Source organism: Myxine glutinosa, chromosome 4 (assembly GCF_964187855.1).
Source record: "Myxine glutinosa chromosome 4, kmMyxGlut1.1, whole genome shotgun sequence".
NCBI classification, from domain to species: Eukaryota; Metazoa; Chordata; class Myxini; order Myxiniformes; family Myxinidae; genus Myxine; species Myxine glutinosa.
Window position 1 is genome coordinate 58,766,749 of NC_136264.1, and position 25,667 is coordinate 58,792,415.

The following is a 25,667-nucleotide window of genomic DNA, read 5'->3' on the forward strand; positions in this document are numbered from 1 at the left end:
GCTCGCAAACATTATTTCTCAAAAATGTCTTCCCACCTTCCCACGCACGAACAACAACGGGTTTTGGTTTGCATTTCAGCGATCGTAATAATTGAAACACCGCAGCAATTTCGGGAAACATCACTTAGGTTTTGCAGTGGCCTTTATTAGACTTCTGGCTCAGACAGTTTGGGTTAGCGGACCCTCTGACACGACAATACCACGAAGTAAATTGTTCATTTTTACACCAACTTTGAGGTTATTGAATACCTGAGCTGGTTGCCCAAGGTGGTATAAGGTGATTGTGCATCATAATTTTGAATTCCACAAAAAACTTCATTTTCTTTTAAAATAGATGAAACAACAACTGTGACAACGAATCATGAACACAAATCTTCAAGCACCTCTGCTGGTATTACCACACACCGTGGTCGTTCCAGATCTACATTCGAACCCATTGGTTCCACCCCCACCAGTAAAATGGCCACAACAACTGGCTTTTCTTCCCTCATCAGCACTGAAGCGGAGGCTTCCCCAGTTTTGTCTATGGTTGTTATTTCCACAACAAAAGAGGACACCACCAGCACGACGCAACCCGAGACTACAACGAGTGTTTCCAAAGGTGAGTGTTATAAACCAGTGTTGAAGCTGTTGCGTTTGTAATTCTTCTTCATTTAGTTGCTGCAATGTTTTAGATTTTGTTGTCGTTATAGTCACGGCCCTTCAAACTAATGATTTTGGGAGAGCTGTAATGTTTGTCAAGCTTTGAAATTGAGGTTACATCTTTTGTGTTGTTTCATTGACATGGGGTTACAATCCTGGCCGAGTTGCCACTCCGACAAAGAACACTCTTCCGCATCCAACAACTAACACTGGCAGATGGGATGCCCCAGTTTAACATCCATAATTTGAGGGACTGAAGGGAAGATAGAATTGATCAAGCCGGAACTACATAACTTCCGGTTAGTGCACCCTTCGCGACAACACAAACCACAGAACGGCACGTGTTGCAGCCGGAAATTATGGAAACGGTGCAGGTTATTTGATCATAACTCGCTTAATTCTTGTCTGATCTTTAAAATTTTAACTTTCCGACAAGCTAGAAGTAATTCTCTTTCTAACAATATAAAGCTTTATGAAAAATAATACGAAATGTTTGTATAGCCGCCCGCGGAACTACGTAACTTCCGGTTAGTGCACCGATCGTTACAACAGTCACGTGATTGGCTACGTTGAAAACAAACCACAAAAGGGCACGTGTTGCAGCTTACTTCCGGTAGTCTCGCCCTCACCTATTGTGACAATCTCTGGATTCGCACACAACGATTACTCACCTTCCACGTGCAATGCCGCCAGGACAAGAGTTCATAGCGTGTGAAAGAGGTCCATCTCCATCAAAACAGTCATCCTTCCGCCTTGTCATAACCAAATAGATAACCGATCTTACCCCTCCCTTTCCTCCCCAATTGCTTTGTATCACTTTGATCAGTAACCATTATATGGTTTTGGCTTCGACGAGACCAAATTTTTGAAAACTTTTAACGCAGCGGCATTTTTTAGTGGAGGTTGGTAGCCATTGTTTCTCACCTCATCCAGGTGCTGCAGATTATGAAAAAAAATGGCGACCAAGCTGAAATGTTTGTTTTTGACCCTGAAAATCGAAAAACAAAATGGCTGCCAAAACCACATAAATGCATCACTGACCAACAAAATGTGTTCAACTCTAACTCTAAAAGTATTCCTGCTAGCTTTAAAATTTAAAAACGTAAATGTTCAGAAAGTGCATATCTACCTGACAAACATACAAATTATATATATTGTGATTTATTTGTCTTTGCAAAAGAGCTAAAACTGTCATTTACAGGCCAATAATATTAAATTTTGAATATTTCAGACAACATAGAAATGTTTTTATGCCTCCACCGACGAAGGCGCCGGAGGCAATATGATTTCAGGTTGTCCGTCCATCTGTCCGTCCGTGATAGGTTTTCGTTACCACGATAACTTGAGAACGGCGAAGCGGTTCTTAGTCAAACTTGGTGCAGGTATGTATAATGAGGTAAAGATGAACTGATTAGATTTTGGGGTCAAAGGGTAAAGGTCAGAGGTCATGTTAGGTAAAAATACTGTTTCAAATGTTACCAATTTTACTTGACCATGTTAGGTAAAAAATACCACGATACCTTGTGAACTAGTGATGGGATTCTGACCAAATTTGGTACAGGTATGTATAATGATGGAAAGATGAACTGTTTCGATTTTGGGTCAATAGGTCAAAGTCTAATAGGTGTATAACTTGAGAACGGCTTAAGTGATCTTATTCAAACTTAGTACAGGTTTGTATAATGATGTTGAAGGACTCCGGGCTCCAGCAGAATACGGACAAAAGGATGGCAAGGCACAAACTCGTCCGAGAAGATATTTATTCGTAAAACCAACTCGGGAACACTGTAAAGCCCGTTTAACGGGCTGCATTATAAAGCACAACCAGAAACCGAAACCGAAAGCCACGCCTCTCAAGCGAGGCGTGCTTCGGTGGTCACGTGATCAACAGGTGTAGCTGATTATACCCGCACGCGCGGCACGCTTTGGTGGTCACGTGACCAGCCACTCCGGCGCCTCGGATCCCCGCCGGTGACATCACCGGCTGGAGCAAGGAGATTCTGATGCTGGTCTTGCTTGGGGGACCCATGGGTCGCTACACACGCCCCCCAAGAATGGACTTGGTCCAGGGAGGTCAACCTGAGGGGGGTCCAGATGACCTGACCAAAACGACCCCTGGCCAGTCGTGGGGGGGTGGGGGGAGTCCGGTGTGGTGGCGGGTGGTCGGACGGGGGGTGCAGGACGGGGGGCGGCCGAGGGGCCGGGCAAGTCCTCTGGGGAGGCTGCCGAGGTTCCTCGCGGGCCTCCCGAGGTTGCAGTTCGCGGGTGCAGTGCCGAGAAGGCTCGAGCGGTGCACGCGAAAAGTGGGTGCGCCAACCGAGGGGCTGGTCAAGGCCTCGGGGGAGGCTGCCAAGGTTCCTCGCGGGCCTCCCGAGGATGCGGGGCTGGTCAAGGCCTCGGGGGATGCAGTGGACGGGGGCGGCCGAGGGGCCGGGCAAGTCCTCGGGGGAGGCTGCCGAGGTTCCTCGCGGGCCTCCCGAGGTTGCAGTGCGCAGGGGCAGTGCCGAGAAGGCTCGAGCGGTGCACGCGAAAAGCGGGTGAGCCAACCGAGGGGCTGGTCCAGGCCTCGGGGGAGGCTGCCGAGGTTCCTCGCGGGCCTCCCGAGGATGCGGGGCTGGTCAAGGCCTCGGGGGATGCAGTGGACGGGGGGCGGCCGAGGGGCCGGGCAAGTCCTCGGGGGAGGCTGCCGAGGTTCCGCGCGGGCCTCCCGAGGTTGCAGTGCGCGGGGGCGATGAAGTGGCCGTGCCACGAACGTCAGTGCGCGCGAAGGTGACGAAGCAGCCGTTCTGCCAACGTCAGTGCGCGCGAAGGTGACGAAGCAGCCGTGCCTTCGGAGGGTCTTAGAATAGCTTCGCCCCTCCGGTCGTAGAGTAGGAGCCGAGCGCGGTGCGCGAACCTCATAGTCATGGCCGTCGTTGTTTCGGAAACTCCGGCATTTCGAAACCGCATTCGAAACTGCGCCCGAAGCCGTGCGGGAGAAGCCGGCGTCACCAGCTTAGGTGGCTTCCCTGGCTCGGGCGTGCTTGCCGTGTCCGTTCGCAGCCCCCGCATCCGTGCGGGGGCAGTCGGGGTTGCGTGTTCAAATTCGGGGTCACCAGTGAAGGAGTCCGGGCTCCAGCAGAATACGGACAAAAGGATGGCAAGGCACAAACTCGTCCGAGAAGATATTTATTCGTAAAACCAACTCGGGAACACTGCAAAGCCCGTTTATCGGGCTGCCTTATAAAGCACAACCAGAAACCGAAACCGAAAGCCACGCCTCAAGCGAGGCGTGCTTCGGTGGTCACGTGATCAACAGGTGTAGCTGATTATACGCGCACGCGCGGCACGCTTTGGTGGTCACGTGACCAGCCACACTGGCGCCGCGGATCCCCGCCGGTGACGTCATCGGCTGGAGCAAGGAGATTCTGATGCTGGTCTTGCTTGGGGGACCCATGGGTCGTTACAATGTAAAGATTAAGTGATTCGATTTTGGGGTCAAGAGGTCAAAGTCTGTAATAGGTCTGTAACTTGAGAATGGCTGAAGGGATCTCATTCAAACTTAGTACAGATATGTATAATGATGTAAAGATTAAGTGATTAGATTTTGGGGTCAAAGGTCAAAGTCTGAAATAGGTCTATAACTTGAGAACGGCTGAAGGGATCTAATTCAAACTTAGTACAGGTTTGTATAATGATGTAAAGATTAAGTGATTCGATTTTGGGGTCAAAGATCAAAGTCGGTAATAGGTCTATAACTTGAGAACGGCTGAAGGGATCTAATTCGAACTTAGTGCAGGTTTGTATAATGATGGAAAGATGAACTGATTAGATTTTGGGGTCAAAGATCAAAGTCTAATAGGTCTATGACTTGAGAACGGCTGAAGGGATCTAATTCAAACTTGGTACAGATATGTATAATGATGGAAAGATGAACTGATTAGATTTTGGGGTCAAAGATCAAAGTCTAATAGGTCTATGACTTGAGAACGGCTGAAGGGATCTAATTCAAACTTAGTACAGGTTTGAATAATGATGTAAAGATTAAGTGATTAGATTTTGGGGTCAAAGATCAAAGTCTAATAGGTCTATAACTTGAGAATGGCTGAAGGGATCTAATTCAAACTTAGTAGAGGTTTGTCTCATGAGGTAAAGATGAACTGATTAGATTTTGGGTCATATGTCAAAGGTCAAAGTCTAATAGGTCTATAACTTGAGAACGTCTGAAGGGATCTAATTCAAACTTTGTACAGGTTTGAATAATGAGGTAAAGATGAACTCATTCGATTTTGGGGTCAAAGATCAAAGTCTGTAATATGTCTATAACTTGAGAACGGCTGAAGGGATCTAATTCAAACTTAGTACAGGTTTGTATAATGATGGAAAGATGAACTGATTAGATTTTGGGGTCAAATATCAAAGTCTAATAGGTCTATAACTTGAGAACGGCTGAAGGGATCTAATTCAAACTTAGTACAGGTTTGTCTCATGAGGTAAAGATGAACTGATTAGATTTTGGGGTCAAAGGTCAAAGGTCAAAGTCTAATAGGTCTATAACTTGAGAACGTCTGAAGGGATCTAATTCAAACTTTGTACAGGTTTGAATAATGAGGTAAAGATGAACTCATTCGATTTTGGGGTCAAAGATCAAAGTCTGTAATATGTCTATAACTTGAGAACGGCTGAAGGGATCTAATTCAAACTGGGTGCAGATATGTATAATGATGGAAAGATGAACTGATTAGATTTTGGGGTCAAAGATCAAAGTCTAATAGGTCTATAACTTGAGAACGGCTGAAGGGATCTAATTCAACTTAGTACAGGTTTGAATAATAATGTAAAGATTAAGTGATTTGATTTTGGGGTCAAAGATCAAAGTATAATAGGTCTATAACTTGAGAACGGCTGAAGGGATCTAATTCAAACTTGGTACAGATATGTATAATGATGGAAAGATGAACTGATTAGATTTTGGGGTCAACGATCAAAGTCTAATAGGTCTATAACTTGAGAACGGCTGAAGGGATCTAATTCAAACTTAGTACAGGTTTGTATAATGATATTGTAGGAGCTGTGCTCGCACGATAAAGCCAGACAAAATGGATGACATAGGAACGAAGTTTTACTGAGCTATTTATTTAGCTCAAAACCAAAGAACTCAAAAGCACACTGAATCCGCCCCTCGAACGGGTGGCAATTTATATCGCAAACTGAACACACAAAAGCCACGCCTCTCAGGCGGGGCGTGGTATGCAAAATAGGTAAGTCACGCCTCTCGTCGGGGCGTGGTATGCAAGGCAAGTGTTTGCCCGAGAAAGGCAAGTCTGGACACGCCCGGGCGAGTCCGGACACGTGACCGCTCGCCGGTTGCATCATCGGCCGGTGCACGGTAATTGTGTCATGCTTCCGGTAACCGCTACATGTGCCCCCCCAGAATTAACCTGCACCGGGAGAGTCAGTTTGAGGGGGGTCCTGATGACCCCGCCGAAACGAACCCTGGCGATTCGTGTGGGGGTGGTAGGTGGCGTGGCGGTGGATGGTCGGGCGGGGGGCTTGGTTGACGGGGGACGGCCCCGTCGTGGAGGAAGGGCCAACCGGGGAGGTTGGTCGAGGTCCAAATGGGCCGGCTTGAGGCGGTCCACGGAGATGCGGTCCGGCTTACCGCCGATGTCGCCGATGAATGACTTGTTGTCCCTCTTCAGGACCCGGAAAGGTCCATCATACGGCGGCCGGAGCGGTCCCCGGTGTGCGTCGTGCCGGATAAAAAGTACTCCGCAGTGCGAAGTGTTGGGGGGGCGTGGGGTTGGGGGCAGCCGTGGTGGGATGTGGGCACGGGGGCAAATCTCCAGGTGGCCTCCTGGAGGTCCGAGCGTTGGCGAGCCGCGGACCAGGGGCCGGTGGCGTCAGGGATGAATTCGACCGGCACGCGCAGTGGCTGGCCGTAGACCAGCTCGGCAGTGGAAGCCTGGAGGTCCTCTTTAGGGGCCGTTCGGAGGCCCAATAGGACCCACGGGAGCCTGTCGGCCCAACCGTCATCCTGGAGGCTGGCTCTGAGAGCGGCCTTCATCGAGAGGTGGGACCGCTCGCACAAGCCGTTGGCTTGGGGGTGGTAGGCCGTGGTGCGGTGAAGCTTGACCCCCAAGGCCTGGGCGACCGCGCCCCAAAGCTCGGAGGTGAATTGCGGGCCTCTGTCGGAGGAGATGTCCGAGGGCGCGCCGAAACGGGCAATCCAAGTGCCACTGAAGGCCTGCCCCACGTCGGCGGATGTTGTTGATGCCAGCGGGATGGCCTCCCGCCACCTGGTGGTCCTGTCGACCATCGTGAGGAGGTGGGTGAAGCCCCGAGAGGAGGGAAGGGGTCCCACCAGGTCCACACCAGGTCCACCTGGAGTGGTCGAAGCGCCGCTCGGGCACGTCAAACGGTGCCAACAGGACCTGGGTGTGTCGGTGGACCTTCACGCGCTGGCAGGCGACACAGGCATTGGCCCAGTCGCAGACGTCCTTACGGAGCCCGTGCCAGACGAACTTTGCTGCCACGAGCTTCTGTGATGCTTTCCGGCCAGGGTGGGAAAGGCCGTGGAGGGCGTCAAAAATGTGCCGCTGCCATCCGGTGGGCACGATGGGGCGAGGTTGGCCCAGGGAAACGTCGCACAGGAGAACTGTGCATGTGTCCTCAAAGGGGACGATGGCCAACCGCAGGCCTGTGTCCGCTGTCCGGAGGGCTTGCACCGTGGGGTCGGTGGTCTGGTCGGCCGCCATGCAGGTGAAGTCCACACCCAGGTGGATGGCGTTCGCCACGGACCGGGAGAGGCAATCGGCCACAGCGTTGTCCTTGCCCGCGACATGCCGGATGTCCGTCGTAAATTCAGACACGGCGGAGAGGTGGCGCTGCTGGCGGGTCGACCATGGCTCCGTAACCTTGGCCATAGCAAAAACCAGGGGTTTGTGGTCCACAAACGCCGTGAACGGGCGGCCCTCCAAAAGATGGCGGAAATGGCGAACAGCCAGGTAAAGGCCGAGGAGCTCGCGGTCAAAAGCGCTATACTTGCACTCGTTAGGGCGAAGCTGCCGGCGGAAGAAGGCCAGCGGTTGCCAAGCCCCGTTCACCCACTGTTCATGCACGGCACCCACCGCGTAGACAGAAGCGTCCGTGGTGAGGGCGATGGGTGCGTCGAGCGCTGGGTGCGCCAGCATGGTCGCGTTGGCGAGGGCCAGCTTAGCGCCCGTGAATGCCACGTCCATCTCTGTGGTCCAGGCGACGTCGTGCTTGGCCGGCTTGCCCCGGAGGGCTTTGTACAGGGGGCGCATGAGTTGGGCGGCGCGAGGCACGAACCGGTGGTAGAAATTTACCATCCCCAAAAATTCCTGTAGGGCCTTGATGGAGTGGGGGCGCTGCAAACTTGTGACTGCCTCCACCTTGGTAGGCAGCGGGACGGCCCTGCGCTTCGTGATGCGGTGCCCCAGGAAGTCGACGGCCATTACGCCAAACTGGCATTTCGCCGAGTTGATGATGAGGCCGTGCTGGCCGAGGCGCTCAAAGCGTGCGCAGGTGGACGAGGTGCTCCGACCGGGAAGTGCTGGCGATGAGAATGTCATCCAGGTAGACGAACAGAGGGGTGAGATCGCGCAGCACACTGCCCATCAGCCGCTGGAAGGCCTGGGCCGCGTTCTTAAGGCCGAACGGCATTTGGAGGAACTCGAAGAGGCCAAAAGGTGTAATTACAGCCGTCTTCGGAACGTCGGCCGGCCGGACAGGTACCTGGTGGTAGCCCCGAATAAGGTCGACCTTGGAGAACATCACCCGCCCCGCCAAACGGGCGGAAAAGTCCTGTATGTGTGGTATCGGGTACCGGTCGGGGGTGGTGGCGTCGTTGAGGCGGCGGTAATCGCCGCATGGTCGCCATCCGCCACACGGTTTGGGCACGATGTGCAGGGGCGAGGCCCACGCACTATCGAGCGCCGCACAATGCCTAATCGCTCCAGCGCGTCGAATTCCCCCTTCGCCACGGCGAGTTTAGCTGGGTCGAGGCGGCGAGCCCTGGCAACGGGCTGGCACAGACCGGTGGACCTGTGGTCGGGATGTGGTGTTCGACGCCGTGCTTGACGGCGACGGCCGAAAACGTCGGCTGCGTGAGGGCGGGAAACTCGGCGAGTAGGTGGGTGAACTCGTCCACGGCCGGGAGCGCGCAGGCTAGCTTGGTCGAAGCGGAGCCGCTCAATGAGCAAGCGAGTGAGCTGAAGGTCTCCGCGTTGATGAGCCGACGCCGTTTGACATCGACCAAAAGCCCATGCGCCCAAAGAAAATCTGCACCCAGCAAGGCCATGGGCACGTTCGCCATGATGAAGTCCCACCTGAAGCGCTGGCCCCCGAAGCAGAATGCGATGCTGCGCGAACCGAAGGTGCGGATGGAGGAACCATTTGCGGCGACCAAGGCGGGGCCGCATAGGGCGGCCTGTTTGTCCTGCACCGAGGCGGGTATCACGCTCAGCTGAGCGCCGGTGTCACACAAAAAACGCCGCCCGGACTCCGTGTCCGTGATAAACAGAAGGCTGCCTGAATGGCCGACGCTCATGGCAGGCAGCGAGTGCCGGCCTGGTCGTTTCCCAACCTGCCGAAAGTGCACGGTGGGCGGCACGTTCTGGCCTTCTGCCTGAACCTAGCGTGGTAATAGCACATGGTCCGCTCTGGTGGAGGCTCCGGCGGTCGCGTCGGGTTCGGTCGACGGGGCGTCGCGGCGGCCGCTGCCGTCAGTGGCGCCGACTCAGCCGGTGGAGGCGCCGGTCGTGGCGCGGGCGTTGCCTCGGTCGGCCCAGGGTCCCAGGCGGCCGCTCCGACATGGCGCCTGGCCGAGGAAAATTTATCGGCCTCCTTGGCCAGGGCGCGAGGGTCCGTGATGCGCGAATTAGCCAAAGCTAACCGTACCTGCCCGGGTAGCCGCTGGAGGAACAGCTCACAGCAGAGGAAGTCCGGGCTGTGGTCACCGAGAAGAGCAAGCATGTGGTCCATGCTTTCGGATGGACGGGCCTCGCCCAGCTCCGGGAGGTGTAGTAGTTGTCGTGCGCGTTCGGTCTCCGTGAGTCCAAACGCACCGAGGAGTAGGCCTTTGAGCGCGTCATATTTGTCGGCGTTCGGCGGGTGCTGGAGGAAGCTCAGGACCCGGGCAGCGGAGGAGGCGGTGAGCGCAGAGACCACATGGTGGTAGCCCGTCGTGTCCTCCGTAATTTTCCGCAGGGCGAATTGAGAATCCGCTTGAGCAAACCAAACAGCCGCGTGCGACTCCCAGAAGCCCGGGAGCTTCAAAGCTGCAGCTGACTCCATCGCCGTGTTCTTAGCAAGGGGTCACCAATTGTGGGAGCTGTGCTCGCACGATAAAGCCAGACAAAATGGACGACACAGGAACGAAGTTTCACTGAGCTATTTATTTAGCTCAAAACCAAAGAACTCAAAAGCACACTGAATCCGCCCCTCGAACGGGCGGCAATTTATATCGCAAACTGAACACACAAAAGTCACGCCTCTCAGGCGGGGCGTGGTATGCAAAATAGGTAAGTCACGCCTCTCGTCGGGGCGTGGTATGCAAGGCAAGTGTTTGCCCGAGAAAGGCAAGTCTGGACACGCCCGGGCGAGTCCGGACATGTGACCGCCCGCCGGTTGCGTCATCGGCCGGTGCGTGGTAATTGTGTCATGCTTCCGGTAGCCGCTACAATGTAAAGATTAAGTGATTAGATTTTGGGGTCAAAGATCAAAGTCTGTAATAGGTCTACAACTTGAGAACGGCTGAAAGGATCTAATTCAAACTTAGTACAGGTTTGAATAATGATGTAAATATTAAGTGATTCGATTTTGGGGTCAAATATCAAAGTCTGTAATAGGTCTATAACTTGAGAACTGCTGAAAGGATCTAATTCAAACTTAGTACAGGTTTGTCTAATGAGGTAAAGATGAAGTGATTAGATTTTGGGGTCAAAGATCAAAGTCTAATAGGTCGATAACTTGAGAACGGCTGAATGGATCTAATTCAAACTTAGTACAGGTTTGTATAATGATGGAAGGATGAACTGATTAGATTTTGGGGTCAAATATCAAAGTCTGTAATATGTCTATAACTTGAGAACGGCTGAACGGATCTAATTCAAACTTAGTACAGGTTTGTATAATGATGTAAAGATTAAGTGATTCGATTTTGGGGTCAAAGGTCAAAGTCTGTAATAGGTCTATAACTTGAGAACGGCTGAAGGGATCTAATTCAAATTTAGTACAGGTTTGTATTGTTCGGGAATGTTAAAGGACTCAGGAGGCTCCGATATGACCAAACAGCTTTTACAAAAGCAATGCTTTATTAACTAATAGTTCACTTGTTTCAAATAATAATAACTACAGTACTCAATGGATTTGGTAACTCAAGTCGTTGGTTTTTCTTCTTCCCTGGCTGGTCCTCTCTCCGCGCTGTTTCTCGTTCCGTACTCGTTCGTTCCATTGGGCAGAGGTTCTGGTGACAAGTGTCTCAGGTCAAAGAAATGTTCTCGTTTATATGGGCACCACCGCGCTAATCCTCCCTCCGCTAAATGCTCCGAGGTCATCCACGCTCGCCCCCCTGCTGTCCAGTTCCTTCACCCTATTTGCATCCCGATGTCCAGAACAATAGTACGGGCTTGGGAATGTGTGTTAGCCCGGGGCCGTGACAAGGTGGACAAAAGGACTCCCAGGTTCCATGTTCCTGGATACATTCCTGACATTCTTACGAACCACCTGCGACAACCTGCCCCGTTTACCAGTCCCAACCAATGAGTTACACTTCCACAATTCCCTCATCTTTTTGTTTTTGTTTATATTAACCATTAATCTAAACATCAATATAAGTAAACAATCAATCACTACAAGTAAACATCAATACAAGTATAAGTAAACAATTCCCTTAGGCATACACCGTCATCCTGCAAGAATCACAAAACATTTCGTTGGTCATTGACTCCTTCCATATTGTTACTTCAATCTATTTCACTTGCATCACAAATATCCTTGCAAAACAACACTTCACCATCACCAAGATACAACAATTTCACTTCACCCTTTTCAAGTTTTATAAAGCATCTGCAACATCTGGCAAAAAACGTTTGCCTCCAAACAAGTGTTGATTCTTTGTTTGAAAGGAAGGGCTGATCACTTGTGTTTGAATTCAGGTATGAAACATTTTCTTCTGTCTTCATAACACCTGCACTACTTCGTGTAGGATTTCACTGTTGTGGTAACAGTGCAGAGTCATAGACTGACACTGCTCTCCATGTAGCATTCTTGCCACTCTTGCTGTGAACCATAATGATTCCTGAACAAGGCCTTCGCCCAGTTGTAGTCGACTTGCCTCCTCCCTCATTATGAGTGGGCAGCAAGTATTGGTGTGATGTTGATTGGCCAGCAAGATGTGGAACAGGGATGCCGGATGCATCCACAATGATGTTGGGACCATGTTGTTCAGGTCATCCATGGTCCATACCAGGAGCAACCAGCAGAATCGTGCACAGCTGTTGTGAAAAGGCACAGCCGTTTGTTTGCAGCTCCATGCTGGCTCCCCGGAAGTTGGTGAAGTAATAACATATGTCCCCGCATTTCGTAGGGGTTGTAGGTAAAATGTTGTTGTCCTGCAACTTCTGATGTGATGAATGTTCCAAGCCTTCGAACAAGAGTAAGTGATCGCCTTTCTTTCATATGTTGCAGTGTGATCCAGGCAAATGGTCACATAAATTTCCTTGGTGAAGGTAAGCATCCATCTCCAAGTTACACAGGAGAATGTCTTCATCATTCTTTGAGAAGGAGGGTGTATGCCACGATGAACTTCATTTTTAGCCACAAATTTTCTTTCTCGAACTTCTTCCCAATTCCGTTAGCACTCCCTTCAAAATGTGATCTCGTCTTATCCTTATGCTCAGTCACATCTGAATCTGCTTTCCACACACACTGAATCAGATAGGGTACATCTTACCATGAAATCAGCGTAATCATGTATATCTTCCGACAGTTTCACATTCAACGATTGTTTCCCTTAAAACATTCAAAAAGTTATATTCCTTTATATGCGTCACACAAATAATATTCAATCAGGTATGTATTTTCCTACTAAACTAAGAATAGCATCCACAATTGCTTTCAGGTTAATATAGTTCAAAAATTAACTCATGCAGGTATTTAGCACTACTTAAAGAAAATAAATGCATTTATAACAAGTGTATGTGATTACAATCACAAACAAGAATATCTAATTCCCAACAAATTTTGCAAACCAACAAATTAAGCATAATGTATTATTATCATAATTTCTCCCCACTTCTTCTTCTTCTCTTTTTTCTTTTTCTTTTTTTTCAAACAGTATGTAACTTGTGGTGATAGAAGTTCCCCGGTTGACACAATTCACATCATTTTTGTTATGCCCTTATCTTAACTCTACTGTATTCATTTGCAACATCACTTGATTCAATCTTTTAATCTCAGTATTTATATCGCCATAAAAGTCTTCCTCTTGTGGTTCCACATTTCTTTCCTCATTTGTCACTTCATGCATTATCATAGTGTTGTTGGTTACCTTATTCAAACACACCGTCACTAAGGCTTTCAAGCAAGCCACCACTAAAACAATTATCAATATAACTACTAAACCAACAAACAAGTCTGCTGCTCCTCCAAATGTGTTTCCCAACCATGCAAAGGCACCTCCTTTTATATAATCGTGGTATCTTGCTCCCTCTTAGAGAGTAACCCTGTTTTAGGACCGGCAGAGAAGATAACTGAGAAGGAAGTTGACGAAGCGATAAAAGCAATGAAGAGTAGAAAAGCGGGAGGGCCGACGGGAGTTGTGGGAGATATGTTGAAGGCAGCAGGAAGTTGGGGTGTGAAGAGAATGACAGAGATCTGTAATCTGGTGGTGAAAGAAGGCCGCATTCCAGTGGATTGGGACCTGAGTACCCTCGTCCCTCTATACAAGGGGAAAGGTGACCCTCTGGAGTGTGGCTTGTACCGAGCGATAAAGTTATTGGAGCATGGAATGAAGGTATTGGAAAGGGTGTTGGAGAGGAGGATAAGGAAGAAAGTGAAGATCGACGAAATGCAGTTTGGATTCATGCCAGGAAGAGGAACGACAGACGCGCTTTTCATTGTGAGGCAGTTGCAGGAGAAGTACATGGAGAAGAGGAAGAAGTTGTTTCTTGGGTTTGTTGATCTGGAGAAAGCATTCGATAGGGTACCACGCAAAGTATTGACATGGGCATTGAGGAAGTTAGGAGTGGAGGAATGGTTGATCAGAGTAGTGATGGCAATGTACAAAAGAGCGCGCACAGCTGTAAGGACGAAGGACGGGAACAGTGGTGAGTTTGAGGTGAAGGTGGGAGTGCATCAGGGGTCGGTACTAAGTCCACTACTATTTGTAGCTGTGATGGAGGTGCTGGCTCAGAATGTAAAGGAGGGTTTACCGTGGGAGTTGTTGTATGCAGATGATCTGGTGTTGATTGCGGAAAGTATGGATGGACTGAAGGAAAAGATGAACACGTGGAAGGAATGTATGGAGACAAAAGGTCTGAAGGTGAATATCGGAAAGACGAAGGTGATGGCAAGTGGTAAAGCATGTGGTGAGGTGGAAAGAACTGGGAAGTGGCCCTGTGCTGTGTGTAGGAAGGGTGTCGGAGTGAACTCCATTCAATGTACAATGTGCGCTGAGTGGGTTCATCAAAAATGTAGTGGTCTGAGAGGGTCATTAACCAGTGTGGCAGCTACATTCAAATGTAAGGTGTGCACAGAGGGAGCTGCAGATGGAGGAAATGTTGAGTTGGATCTTGGAGACGGCGTGAAGCTGGAAGGTGTGAAAACATTTTGCTACCTCGGAGACATGCTGAATGGAGAAGGTGGATCAGACTCGGCAACGGTTGCTCAAGTGAGATGTGCATGGAAGAAGTTTCGGGAACTGAGTGGCGTGCTGATGATGAGGGGAGTGTCGTTGAAGCTGAAGGGAAAGGTGTATGCTGCATGTGTGAGAAGTGTTATGATTTATGGGAGCGAGACATGGGTAATGAACGTAGAGCAGCAAGGAAGGTTGGAAAGGGTGGAAATGCGAATGGTTCGACGGATGTGCGGAGTATCGTTGAGAGAGAGGAAGACAAATGATGAATTGCGAAAGATGATGGGAATAGAGCCTGTCATTGATGCTGTGAAGAGGAACAGGTTGAGATGGTTTGGTCATGTGTTGAGGAAGGATGAAAGTGACTGGTTGAGAAGAGTGATGGAAATGAATGTAGAAGGAAGCAGAGGACGGGGAAGACCGAGAAAGACTTGGCTAAAGATGGTGGAAGAAGAAATGCGGGCAAGGGGGTTAACAAGGAGAGATGCAGAAAATAGGGCAAAATGGAGAAGATTGTCATGGGGACCGCAAGGCTAACCCCCGCTCTAGCAGGGAAAATGGCCTTTAAAATGCATGTTGTTGTTGTGTTGTATCTTGCTCCCTCTTATCCCACCTGTAGCCATCTGTAAGACATGTGAGCTACCCCTTGTATATGTTCATACCTATAACATAATTATATGTCAATGACATTCAACATTATATACCAAACTAACAAGCTTCCTAAAAGGTAAATAAAGAAAATCCCTTAATATGTAACATAAATCAGATTATTTGTCTTACCCTGATCCCCCTATCTCCCGGGGTCAAACTAAATCCCTTTATCATGAGTGTAGTTGTGATACATTATCCCTCATGCTGCGCTAATATCAGTAGGTAATTGTATGTCATGTAGGCAAATAAATGTCACTATCTTCCTTAATTCAAGTAGGAATATTAAATGTTGAAAATGTAATGTTTATCAATGCAAGGGGTGTTAAAATGTAATTCAAATGAATGTAAATCACGACTATCATTTATCCGCAACTGAATGTTCTGCTGGGCTGCTAGGTGCAGCCTCATTTTCTGTGGGATCGTCCACCTTAGCCCCATGTGCTTGCTTGCAATGAGAGGCATGAATCCAACTTTCTATTTTGGGTCCATATTTGTTTCTATTCTTATCAATTTCCTATGGTTTATCAATTCGTTCCAAAATACCGCAACCAAAGGTTTTAACCAAAGCTCTACCAAACTATTTCCAATGTGAACTCAAAATGCCAGTGAAACAATGATTCGAAGAATTAACTTCAAGGGGTCAATAAATTTATTCTATAACCAGATCTAATTTTCTCATCCAATAGTTTGCCTTGCCACATGTCATATTATAACACTTTAATAAACCTTCGAAAAATGTTTCCCATCTCAACAAATTTCCTTTTTACAAATAGCCATGTGTAACTTACGTATTTAACTACAATTTCCTCTCAATTTGTTTGGCCTAACTGGCCGCAAAAGTGGCTGCCAGCATGCAGTACCGTTTTTTTTTATCTACCAAGGAAGTGCTCGTCCACACAAGACCTCTACCAAAATGTTGTTTGTAAAAACAAATCTGGGATTTCTGATTACATGGATGCACACTCTCAGGACATTTTCAGGCTGCTGTTAACAATCCACTACGATAAATTAATTCCTTTACCCACAATCAAATAATTAGTACAAATTGAGGATATTATCCCTATCTCATTCATTTATAGATTCATTATGTTGGATCTAATTTTTCAATAATTTTCCACTGCTGTAAGGAAGAACAATAGCTCTCATAAGTCTAAGTAATATCGTACTTAATTTACCCAGCATCGAAGAATTTATTTACTATCCATTCTCATCTGTTAACCAGTGACTTTGTTTGAACTCCAAAACTTAATTTGATGAATCCCATGTGTACAGCTACCACTTATTGAAACCCCTACTTTTGTAGAAAATATCCAAGTAAGTGTTTTTACACCCACTTAACTGTTGCTCATCCATTTCTATGCACCCAGTGAGTACTACTGACACCAGTATGCCAATGTAGGTGTGCGAGATTAACAAATATGTTGCAGGTACATGTGACATCGCGTTCTGAGTATTAATGACGTAACAGCGCGTTCATGTCTGCCCCTTGGTTTAAGATTCACAATGCATTCCGTTTTAAAACTCACAATAGTTCAAACCAGCAAAATGTTCTTTACTATTTTCCCATATCATCTATGCCTAATATACATCCATACATACAGCACAATTTATATGCTGATAAAATTCAAGTTTATATATATAAAAAATCCGTGAGCAGAGTACTCTGGGAAGTCAGTGTAAGACCTCTCCCAAATTTGGCAAATTTTGTACTCCCACATTTTTATGAAGCTCATATCCATAAATAGCTTTGATTCTCATATAAATTCTATCAAAATGGAATCCCAAGATTACTCCCAATTTTTACTATTAATGAATGGCTGCTCATAACTCAGCAAATCAAATCTTTATATTCCATCTCCCTTGACCAAAGAGATAATGTTCATAATCAAATTATATTTCTATTTTATTTTATGAATTCTCTCGATATGCGATCCCATCCACATGGAACTATCTGTTTTCAGACAAGGCACACTGTCGGTGTCGACAATCTTGTAAGATTGATACACAAAAACACACACACACATGCATTATGCATATTTGTTTGCGTTGGAACCATTATTTACAGATCAAGATGGGTGTCAGTTTTATTTCAATTTCATAAAATTTGTCCTTCAATTTTAGAAATGATAATACACAAATGGACTAAAAGTCTATTCTTAGAAAACCCCTATGATGTCACATTGAAATTACCCTTTCAGTTCCCACAATAATTTATCCAAATTTGACTACACACCCATTTACATGTCAGTCGACCACTGACTTATCAATCATGCGAAACAATAGTCCGAAATTCCCACCTGATCATTATGTGACTTGTCACTTGGTTTCAAAAAATTTGCAAAGCAATTGTTCCAACTTTGTAAATTTAAAATTGCTGTGCCCAAAATAGAAGATCCAATTTCGGCATTTGATCAATTAATTATTAATTTGTTAACAAGCAAAAAGAAAAATGACTCATTCTTGCTCCAAAAACTTTTCAGACACAAGAATCATCGACAGTTATTCATGTTTGTCCAGTAATCGAATCTGTTGAGGCCAATCATCATTTGGGATTTGCAGCAATGAAGGCCTAATCATTGTCTGAGGTACCAGTAAGCACTGGTACCCTTGATCTTGGTTTGCCCCATGAACTTGTCTTCCTGTTGACATACGGACATCTTCTTCTCCAATGCCCCATCTCTCCACACTTGAAACACCGGTTTCTGTCGTTGCCTGGTCTGTGCACCTGTGCACTTGTATTGCTGGGCTGCATCTCTACATCCCTGAGTTGCCACTGCAATCTCTGGTTATCTCCTGAAACACGAAAAAATTCTCTGTACCGTCCTTTTTGGGGAGACAAATGGGAATCAGATGGGACAACTGTCACTTCTACTTCTATTTTCGGGGGTAGTTGTGCATTTATCTCCTCCACTGTATCCTGTATCCTTTTTATTTTAAGTTCTAGGTCCGTTATCCGTTCTTGCTGTTCCCGTTGTCTGGATTCACCATCCTAAAGATGGAATGCAGGCCGGTCTACTGTTAGATTCTGTCTCTTCCTGGCTCTCAATTTTTGTCCTAATCTTTCCAATCGACTTCGGTCAAATGTACCATCTCTTGGAAACTCCTTAGCATGTCCCTTTGTCCAGAAATGCCAATTCTCGACCTCCCTTATAGCTTCTGCACCATAACGGTCATACATATGATATGTACAAGTACGTTTTTGTGGAATCTCTGGTTGTCCTTGTGTATTCTTGCAGGCTCCATTTCCCATTTTTGCCTGTATGTGAATAACACTCTTTTACTCGATGTACCAGGTAGATTTCTAGGATCTGCGCTTTGGAATGCACCTGTACGCACCTGTACTATATGTACCGTAAATAAAATCTACTGGAGTTTGTTCCACCTTTTATCAAAGTAGCGTTGGATGTGTTGTAGCTTGTTCCAGGTTCCTCTAAAGCTTCACTCGTACTTCCAGGAAGGATCTGTCCACCTGTTCAAATGGTGATTTCCAGAGAATCTCTCTCACCTGTGGCTTTTGCACAACCCAATCTCACTGGTCAGTATTGCAGATGACCCAAATGGGTCAGTATGAAATGGGTGAATCCTCAGGTGTCCGCTCTGTCGAAGGGGAAATCACACAATGGTAACCGCACATATATATCTATATATAGGCTCACCACCTTGCTCACTTTTCCAAGGTTGTCTTCACATTGATAATATCTCACAAAGATATCATAGCTTCTTTCTTGAGACTGCATTTTCATTAATCAATCAATCAATTTATTCAATTCAATTTATTCAATTCAATTTATTCAATTCAATTTATTCAATTCAATTTATTCGGTTAAATTTATTCAATTAAATTTATTCAATTAAATTTATTCAATTTAATCAATTCAATTATTCAATTTCAATTAATTTATCGATATTCATCAATAAATCAAATTTATCATTTTGGGTGACTCCTTGCATGAGCCCTTTCCCCAATTATGTCAAGACAGATCCATCTATTGACTGAAATCGAAGGTCATCGGTCGTCACCTCTGGTTCATACCTCATGTCAATTGACGAATCACTGTTCTGTGCTAGGGTCACATCTGACATTTTTTTTTTTTCAATTTTGCCTGGTCTCCACAAATTCTCTTTGCAACCACTAAAGGCAACTCATCCTTCATTCGTGAGACAGCCAAAATTGATGGCAGATGTGAAACTTCATTGGGAAAAATGTCTCATTTTCAATAGTACCCAAAACCTCTTGGCAATCTAAATTTCGTAAAACTCCTGAAATGGGACTGTAAAATTCCTTCTCTTTTCATCCACCTTATAAAACATCTACACCATTCATTGAGATAATATAAATATCACATAATTCCACTCTTCCTTCAGTGAGGCCAGTTTTCCATCTGGTTCAAGATTTACATTTCATTCCATTAATTTGGAGCATTAATTTCATTAATTTATCACGACCTGTGATAAACATTGATCATTTGAACACGAATTGAAATTCGAATTGAAATTCGAAATTCGAAATTCGAACAGGAATTGAGCATGAAAATTTTCCAAAGACATAACTTCCATTTTATTTGACAAATCTTAATATTTATCAAATATTAGGATTATCATCAAATCAATGAATGACTCAATTTCTTAATGACTGCACATCCAAACCTAGATATTTTGAGTTCCGTAATTTTAATACCTCAAATTTTCCATTTCTTCCCTCCCTGATCCTTAGATGTAGGGATGGGTTCTTTTTAGGACCATGTTGCATCGACCATTATTTTCTTAATCGATTGGCTGATAGCATAACCAATCCACACGTGCTTCATCCGAAGATGTGTCTTTTAGGAATTTAATTAAATAAGTCATTTATAAAATTAAATAATGAATTGATTAAATGATTAATCAATAAATCAAAATATCCTTGTTAGCCACATCACTTGGTCACTGCCATGTCCAAATATCAGCTTCCTTAACTCAAAAGGTGCCTGAGATATTGGCCAAATGAGAAAGAAATGTAATTAATTAAATAAGTACTTCATTAATCGCTAATAATTAAATAACTCCTGAATTTTCATCTGATTCACTTGACTTTTGAATGGGATTTACATATCAGCCAACTAATTCAACCAACAACTATTTTTATTCAACATAGGCCAAAAGTCAACAACAATTTCAAAAATCCTTAATTTTCATTCGATCGCTTGACATTCGAATGGGATTTACATATCAGCCACCTAATTCAACCAACAACTATTTTTATTCAACATAGGCCAAAAGTCAACAACAATTTCAAAAAATCCTTAATTTTCATTCGATCGCTTGACATTCGAATGGGATTTACATATCAGCCACCTAATTCAACCAACAACTATTTTTATTTAACATAGGCCAAAAGTCAACAACAATTTCAAAATCCTCAATTTTCATTCGATCGCTTGACATTCGAATGGGATTTACATATCAGCCAACTAATTCAACCAACAACTATTTTTATTTAACATAGGCCAAAAGTCAACAACAATTTCAAAATCCTCAATTTTCATTCGATTGCTTGACATTCGAATGGGATTTACATATCAGCCACCTAATTCAACCAACAACTATTTTGAGATCAACATAGGCCAAAAGTCAACAACAATTTCAAAATCCTCAATTTTCATTCGATCGCTTGACATTCGAATGGGATTTACATATCAGCCACCTAATTCAACCAACAACTATTTTGAGATCAACATAGGCCAAAAGTCAACAACAATTTCAAAAATCCATAATTTTCATTCGATCGCTTGACATTCGAATGGGATTTACATATCAGCCACCTAATTCAACCAACAACTATTTTGAGATCAACATAGGCCAAAAGTCAACAACAATTTCAAAATCCTCAATTTTCATTCGATCGCTTGACATTCGAATGGGATTTACATATCAGCCAATTAATTCAACCAACAACTATTTTTATTTAACATAGGCCAAAAGTCAACAACAATTTCAAAAATCCTTAATTTTCATTCGATCACTTGACATTCGAATGGGATTTACATATCAGCCACCTAATTCAACCAACAACTATTTTGAGATCAACATAGGCCAAAAGTCAACAACAATTTCAAAAAATCCTTAATTTTCATTCGATCGCTTGACATTCGAATGGGATTTACATATCATGTTATATATCGCTTTCCGCCCGATCTCTTAATAGCGAAGAATCGCTTAAAATTTAAATAATTCTTGTATCTGAATCCATATCTGGGTCTTCACCAAAATCCAATTGAACCACCAATTCTTTTTATTCAACCCGGGCGAAGCCGGGTACCTCAGCTAATCATGTTATATGAGCCTCAACCCAAGTGAAATAACGTACAGCAATGCGAGCACGGGGAGCAGAGGAAAAACACAAAAAAACCAATTACACTGGCTTTGCTTCCTAGAAGCTTCCTGCAAAACGCTTTGCTTCTCGCAAAACGTCCGCCAATGGGAACTAGAGGGAGGGGAGGGAGAAGGAGCGGGGGCAAGAGACAGGTAGCAGCACAGGTAGCCGGAATGGAAATGAGGGACAATGAGGGACAATGTGGGAAAAAATGTTCGATTTGACCCTGGGGGCGCCGGTATGCAATTTTCATCCAATCGCCATCTTTCACAATAATTCTGGACCGGCATCAGATGGCGTTGTCTGTCATTAATTTATATGTTGATTGAACGAGTTTTAGGTGTTATAAAAATTGGCGGGAAATTTTTTCCTCTCCGCCACCCTTTTTTTTTTTCTTTTTTTTTTCTCTTATCTTGGACCCACGGTTTTCGTCCTACACAATTCCGTTTAATTTGTCTAAATCCAACCCGCCGTTCCAAAGATATAAGCCGTTTTGTCGCGAGAAAAAAAAATCTCCATTTCCCGCCGTCTCTCGCACGCCAAGCGAGTCCTCTACCATTTGGGCGGGCAACTCAAAAGTACGTTGTAAGTGCTACACAGGTGTACGAGTGTGTAAACGAGTGTACAGGCCTTACACGACTCGGAAGCAAATCGTCCCATGGTGCACTCATGGCACGATCTTGCTCTTAGTACATGGTAAGGCTTCTAATAACCAGCGTCGAACTGGCGCATTTGTATATATAGCGCAAAAAATACGTATTTACAGAAATCATGAAACTCAGATAATGGCTTTAAACCCTTGCCGATGTCCCATTGGTGATTTCGTTTGCTCATTCACTATTCCTAAATCGATAAAAACGGATCTCGATCATTACCCGGCGTACTAAAATTCCGCATTTGTAATGAGATTTCAACAGGATTACGACTCAAAGGAAAAAGAACGAGCAGACATTTTGCAGGACATTACCTTGGACGATCATTACAAAAATCGTGACATATATTAAAGTATTTATAATGTCGACAAAATCATATCTTAATTCTTACAAAAATGGTTCTTTGGGTAGTAATCACAGCACCCGGGAGTCCGGCTCAACAATGGTTCTTTGTGGGTTTTTTTTACTACCCAGCACCCTAGTAAAACTCAAATGGATCTTTTTGTACTAATTAATTACACAGCACCCAGGCCCCGCTCATATGGATCTTTGTGCAGCGCTACACAGAACCTGAGCAAAAAGGGTCTCATCTACATTTTCCTTATCGGGGCTTCCGTGCACCAATAGTGCGTGGAGAAGCCCAACCACCACCTCCTCCATGTATATACAGAATAATTATTCCCACGTTCGTACATCATACTGGACAAGAACAAGAACATGCTTACCTTTCAGAAAGATCTTGTCAGTGTCCAATTGATCCCCTTACGGTAGCCACCAAATTGTTCGGGATTGTTAAAGGACTCAGGACGCTCCGATATGACCAAACAGCTTTTACAAAAGCAATGCTTTATTAACTAATAGTTCACTTGTTTCAAATAATAATAACTACGGTACTCAATGGATTTGGTAACTCAAGTCGTTGGTTCTTCTTCTTCCCTGGCCGGTCCTCTCTCCGCGCTGTTTCTCGTTCCGTACTCGTTCGTTCCTTTGGGCAGAGGTTCTGGTGACAAGTGTCTCAGGTCAAAGAAATGTTCTCGTTTATATGGGCACCGCCGCGCTAATCCTCCCTCCGCTAAATGCTCCGAGGTCATCCACGCTCGCCCCCCTGCTGTCCAGTTCCTTCACCCTATTTGCATCCCGATGTCCAAAACAATAGTACGGGCTTGGGAATGTGTGTTAGCCCGGGGCCGTGACAAGGTGGACAAAAGGACTCCCAGGTTCCATGTTCCGGGATACATTCCTGACATTCTTACGAACCACCTGCAACTACCTGCTCCATTTACCAGTCCGAACCAATGAGTTACACTTCCACAGTATAATGATGGAAAGATGAACTGATTAGATTTTGGGGTCAAAGGTCAAAGTCTGTAATATGTCTATAACTTGAGAAGGGCTGAAGGGATCTAATTCAAACTTGGTACAGATATGTATAATGATGTAAAGATTAAGTGATTAGATTTTGGGGTCAAAGGTCAAAGTCTGTAATATCTATCTATAATTCCAGTAATCTCTGTGTGTATGTGTGTGTGTCTGTGTGTGTGTGTGTGTTTGTCTGTGACCGCTGTTTCTCGACAACCACGGGTCCGATCTAATTGAAACTTGCCAGATATATTGCTGGGGACCTGAGGATGTGCCTTTTCAAGGTTTGAAATTACTCGGACAAGTGGTTCCCAAGGTATGGTCACCGTACTCGCAAGCCGTTCGCTTTGGCTTTGCGAATGGACCAAACCATTTCATGTAAATAGAGGGGGGGGTTCTACCGTACTCGCAAGCCGTTCGCTTTGGCTTTGCGAATGGACCAAACCATTTCATGTAAATAGAGGGGGGGGGTTCTGTGGTCGTTACTGCCACGTGGTTTCAAAGTTTTTTTTTGTTGTTGTTGTTTGCACGCATGTTTTTTTGCACCCACGTACGGGCACGCCCTAGTGTCTATAACTTGAGAAGGGCTGAAGGGATCTAATTCAAACTTGGTACAGATATGTATAATGATGTAAAGATTAAGTGATTAGATTTTGGGGTCAAAGGTCAAAGTCTGTAATAGGTCTATAACTTGAGAACGGCTGAAGGGATCTAATTCAAACTGGGTACAGATATGTATAATGATGTAAAGATTAAGTGATTAGATTTTGGGGTCAAAGATCAAAGTCTGTAATTTGTCTATAACTTGAGAACGGCTGAAGGGATCTAATTCAAACTTAGTACAGATATGTATACTGATGTAAAGATTAAGTGATTAGGTTTTGGGGTCAAAGATCAAAGTCTGTAATTTGTCTATAACTTGAGAACGGCTGAAGGGATCTAATTCAAACTTAGTACAGATATGTATCATGATGTAAAGATTAAGTGATTAGATTTTGGGGTCAAACATGAAAATCTGTAATAGGTCTATAACTTGAGAACGGCTGAAGTGATCTAATTCAAACTTAGTACAGGTTTGTATAATGATGTAAAGATGAACTGATTAGATTTTGGGGTCAAAGATCAAAGTCTGTAATAGGTCTATAACTTGAGAACGGCTGAAGTGATCTAATTCAAACTTAGTACAGGTTTGTATCATGATGGAACGATTAAGTGATTAGATTTTGAGGTCAAAGATCAAAGTCTAATAGGTCTATAACTTGAGAACGGCTGAAGGGATCTAATTCAAACTCAGTACAGATATGTATAATGATGTATACATTAACTGATTAAATTTTGTGGTGAAGCGTTCAGAGGTCATGTCGGGTAACAATGTGAAAACTTGGGCACAGTTGTATGGATTCAACTCAATCTTGGTACTAGTATTATAATGATGTAATTATGTGAGCGCAGGCATATTTGTCGACGTCATGACGTCGAAGAGTGTTGTTCTAGTTTTCTTCATTTTTCAGACTGCTAATGACCCTGGCGCTGGTGAAGCTTACTTGAAAAGACAATCGTCAGTGGACTTGACTTTCTGCACTGTAAAGAACAAGAGAACTGTTATGAAAACAGACAAAAATGGTCCACAGCATCTTGTCACATCATATGCAGCTGGACGTACAGTTGATCTGGATAACATTCTGAAGCGTGAACTTCTGCCAATGGCAGTTGCTGTGGTGGAGATGAACGGTAGTTTGAAGAAAAAAAAAAACCACCTTTAGAGGCCATTTTTCCCTGCAAAGCAGGGGTTGGCCTTTTTCGGGAACCGTGGTTGTTGTTGTTTTTCGGTCCCCTATTTGAAGCAATGTTTTACGGCCGGATGCCCTTCCTGACGCCAACCCTTTTTGCCGCCTTTAATGACAAACAGGGAATTACCAGTGAACTGGTACTCAATTAGCCGACCTCGGAAGGATGACAGGCTGAGTCAACCCTTCCCTGGCGTTAATTCAGCGATCGACTGGGATTCGAACCCAGGATCCTTGGATCCTAAGCCGGCACCCTAGCCGCTAGCCCAACACCAGGTAGTTTGAAAACAGGAAGCAAATCAATGTTGGCTGACATATTGACCTCAGATGTTGAACGTCCTGTCACAATTGACCGAGATGGTAGG

General features: G+C 45.2%; 1 protein-coding gene across 1 annotated transcript in view; it reads left to right on the plus strand.

Moving 5' to 3' along the window:
• LOC137425854 (uncharacterized) overlaps positions 1–25,667 on the plus strand; it is a 138,168-nt gene that overhangs the window by 53,267 nt on the left and 59,234 nt on the right. Inside the window, exon 10 of the mRNA XM_078775774.1 lies at positions 335–601. Within this exon, the coding sequence (XP_078631900.1) occupies positions 335–601 (267 nt within the window). The remainder of the gene's footprint in view (positions 1–334; positions 602–25,667) is intronic.